This window comes from Homalodisca vitripennis, unplaced genomic scaffold, assembly GCF_021130785.1.
Source record: "Homalodisca vitripennis isolate AUS2020 unplaced genomic scaffold, UT_GWSS_2.1 ScUCBcl_177;HRSCAF=1512, whole genome shotgun sequence".
NCBI classification, from domain to species: Eukaryota; Metazoa; Arthropoda; class Insecta; order Hemiptera; family Cicadellidae; genus Homalodisca; species Homalodisca vitripennis.
Genome location: NW_025776321.1, coordinates 161807 through 164726, shown reverse-complemented (window position 1 = coordinate 164726; position 2920 = coordinate 161807). Strand labels below are relative to the sequence as shown.

At 38.7% G+C, this 2920-nt stretch overlaps 1 protein-coding gene across 1 annotated transcript; it reads left to right on the top strand.

Annotated features, from left to right (window-relative positions):
• The first annotated feature begins 1070 nt into the window (after nucleotides 1-1070).
• LOC124370459 (uncharacterized protein K02A2.6-like) lies at nucleotides 1071-2597 on the top strand. Its single transcript, XM_046828745.1, has 2 exons — nucleotides 1071-1116; nucleotides 2182-2597. The coding sequence occupies exons 1-2, from the start codon at nucleotides 1071-1073 to the stop codon at nucleotides 2595-2597; spliced, it is 462 nt and encodes a 153-aa protein (XP_046684701.1).
• Nucleotides 2598-2920: the final 323 nt, after the last annotated feature.

The window sequence follows — 2920 nt, the reverse complement described above, 5'->3', positions numbered from 1 at the left end:
GCAAAGACATTCAAATGAAGAAAACACATCTAAGAGAGTCTCACCTCGGCCAAAACCTCTACTTAGTCCACGTTCAACAAATTCAGCTATTGAAAAGCTCAAAGGAAAATGCTATCGTTGTGGTTCACCCGCCCATCGTGCTAATAGCTGCAGATTCATAGATGCAACTTGGTCGAAAATGTGGAAAAGTTGGACGCATAGCTAGTGTTTGTTTGCAAAGTAAATCTCAATTACAAATGAAACCTGGACAACATCAAACTGAAAACAAAAGTGACTTGAATAGTGAGAATGAATATGAGATTAATGTAATTAGTGACAGAAATAATGACAAATTTATGGTTAACATCAACATCGAAGGCAGGACATTACCCATGGAATTAGACACTGGTGCAGCTCTTAGTACAATGTCTTACAACGAGTTTAAAAAGCTTGCCATCCCACAGAAAATATTTTCTACTAACATTGAACTTCGAACTTATACAGGAGAAACCATAAAACCGAAAGGAGTAACATTTGTTAAATGCACGTACAAGACTCAGAAGTTTGTTGGAAAACTTTACCTAATTGATCAAAACGTTTACGCCATATTCGGAAGGGACTGGTTGAGAGAAGTTAAATTAGATTGGGGTGAGATTAAAAGTCTTACAACGAGTCAGACTTCAAATCTAGGAAGCTTGTTAAGTGAATTTAGTGACTTATTTGATGGAAAAATTGGTGTTATACCTGAATATCTGGGACATTTTAGACTTACTGATGGCGCGACGCCAATATTTGTAAAACCAAGACAAGTACCGTTTTCCCTAAGAAGTAAAGTAGAAAATGAACTTACGAGACTAGAAGAATGTGGAATCATAACAAAAGTAGATCATTCAGACTGGGTAACACCCATCGTAACTGTTTTCAAGCCGAACGGTCAAACACGGATTTGTGCTGACTATAAAGTGACTTTAAACAAAGTGATCAAAGACGAAAACCATCCATTACCCAGGATAGAAGAAATCTTCTCTCAAATGAACGGAGGAAAATTATTTTGTACCTTGGATATTTCTAATGCTTACCACCACATGAAAATGGACGAAGAAAGTGCACACATGCAGACACTCAGCACCCATAAAGGTATGTACAAAGTAAATCGTTTGATGTTTGGGGTGAAGGTAGCACCATCTCTCTGGCAACAATTCATGGACAAAACCTTGCAGGGACTTTCTGGTGTACAATGTTTCTTTGACGATATTATCGTTCAGGGTAAAACAGCTGAAGAATTATTGGCTAGATTACGTAAAGTTCTAGAACGATTAAGAAACAATAACTTAAAGATGAACCGAGATAAATGCAAGTTTTTTCAAACGAGTATCCAATATCTTGGGCATGTCATTGATGCTCAAGGACTTCACAAAACCAAAGACAAAGTCTTGTCTATCATGAACAGCAAAAGACCGGAAAACATAAGTGAACTTAGAACGTTTCTCGGTCTGGCAAACTGTTACAACAAGTTCATCAAAGATTTAGCAACAATCCTCCACCCACTCAATAATTTACTGAAGAAAGGCAACCGTTATGTGTGGACTTCAAAATGTGAAGAAAGCTTTCAGAAGGTTAAGTCGGAAATAACCAGTAACAATGTACTTGTCCATTACAATCCAGAACTCCCATTAGTGCTTGCAACCGATGCGTCTCCAGTGGGCCTTGGAGCCTGTCTTTCACATCGATACAGCGATGGAAGTGAGAGGCCAATTAGTTTTGCCTCACGCACTTTGACCAAATGTGAACAAAAATATAGTCAAATTGATAAGGAAGCAACAGGTATTTACTGGGGACTCAAGAAATTTTTCCCTTACTGCTACGGGCGAAAGTTCATTTTAGTGACTGACCATAAACCGTTAGTGTCAATATTCAGTCCCACCAAAACCCTTCCAACAATATCTGCTACAAGACTGTTCAATTATGCACACTTTTTATCAGGTTTTGACTACTCAATTGAATATAGAAGAACCTCTGACCATGCCAACGTTGAATTTGTGTCTCGCTTTCCTACTGAACATAGCACTACAAACTTTGTGGACGATTGCAGCCTTTTTCAACTTAATCAACTTGATTCATTGCAGATTGACAGTATGCTTATATCCAGAACAACTGCTCAAGATAAATATTTACAACCAGTACTACATGCCCTTGAAACAGGAGGGACGGTCGAACCTTTTGGTTTCCACGACAACGAACTAACACTACAAAATGGTTGCATATTCAAGGGCTACAGGATAATGATTCCAGAAGCTTTACAACACTCAGTGTTAAATGAACTACATGTTGGACATCTAGGCATGGAGAAGATGAAAATCCTTGCTAGAAGTTTTTGCACGTGGAAAAGTATTGACAGAGATATTGAGCAAATGGTACGTACATGTAAACAATGTCGACTAAAACAAAATCAACCTGCAAAAGGACCGAATCATCCATGGCTGACCCCTCAAGGACCATGGGAGAGATTACACATAGATTTTGCTGGCCCGATACAAGGTCAGTGGTATTTCATTGTTGTGGACGCCTTTACCAAGTGGGTTGAAGTAATCCCTACTAAAAACACGTCAGCAGAATAGTGTATGAAGGAGCTAAGAAAAATGTTTTCTACATTCGGCCTTCCTTTGGTCTTAGTTTCAGACAATGGAAGCCAATTTACATCTACAATATTTCGCCAGTTCTTATCTGCTAATGGTGTGGTACACAAAACTACAGCTCCCTACCATCCTTCGTCTAATGGACAAGCTGAGCGTTATGTCCAAACAGTAAAAAAATCACTGAGGGCAATGGAAGATGAGGGGGGAAAGATTGAGCTAAAACTATATAGGCTTTTGATGCAACTTCGACAATCTCCAAACACAACTGGCTCAAACTCATACAACTTAATGTTTGGAAGAAGTGT

Excerpts from the sequence above, each read along its gene's own strand:
- LOC124370459 (XM_046828745.1), top strand. The coding sequence starts at position 1,071 with ATGGACGAAGAAAGTGCACACATGCAGACACTCAGCACCCATAAAG. Across the intron at positions 1,117-2,181 it reads GACACTCAGCACCCATAAAG|GAGGGACGGTCGAACCTTTT; the intron begins GTATGTACAAAG and ends CCCTTGAAACAG.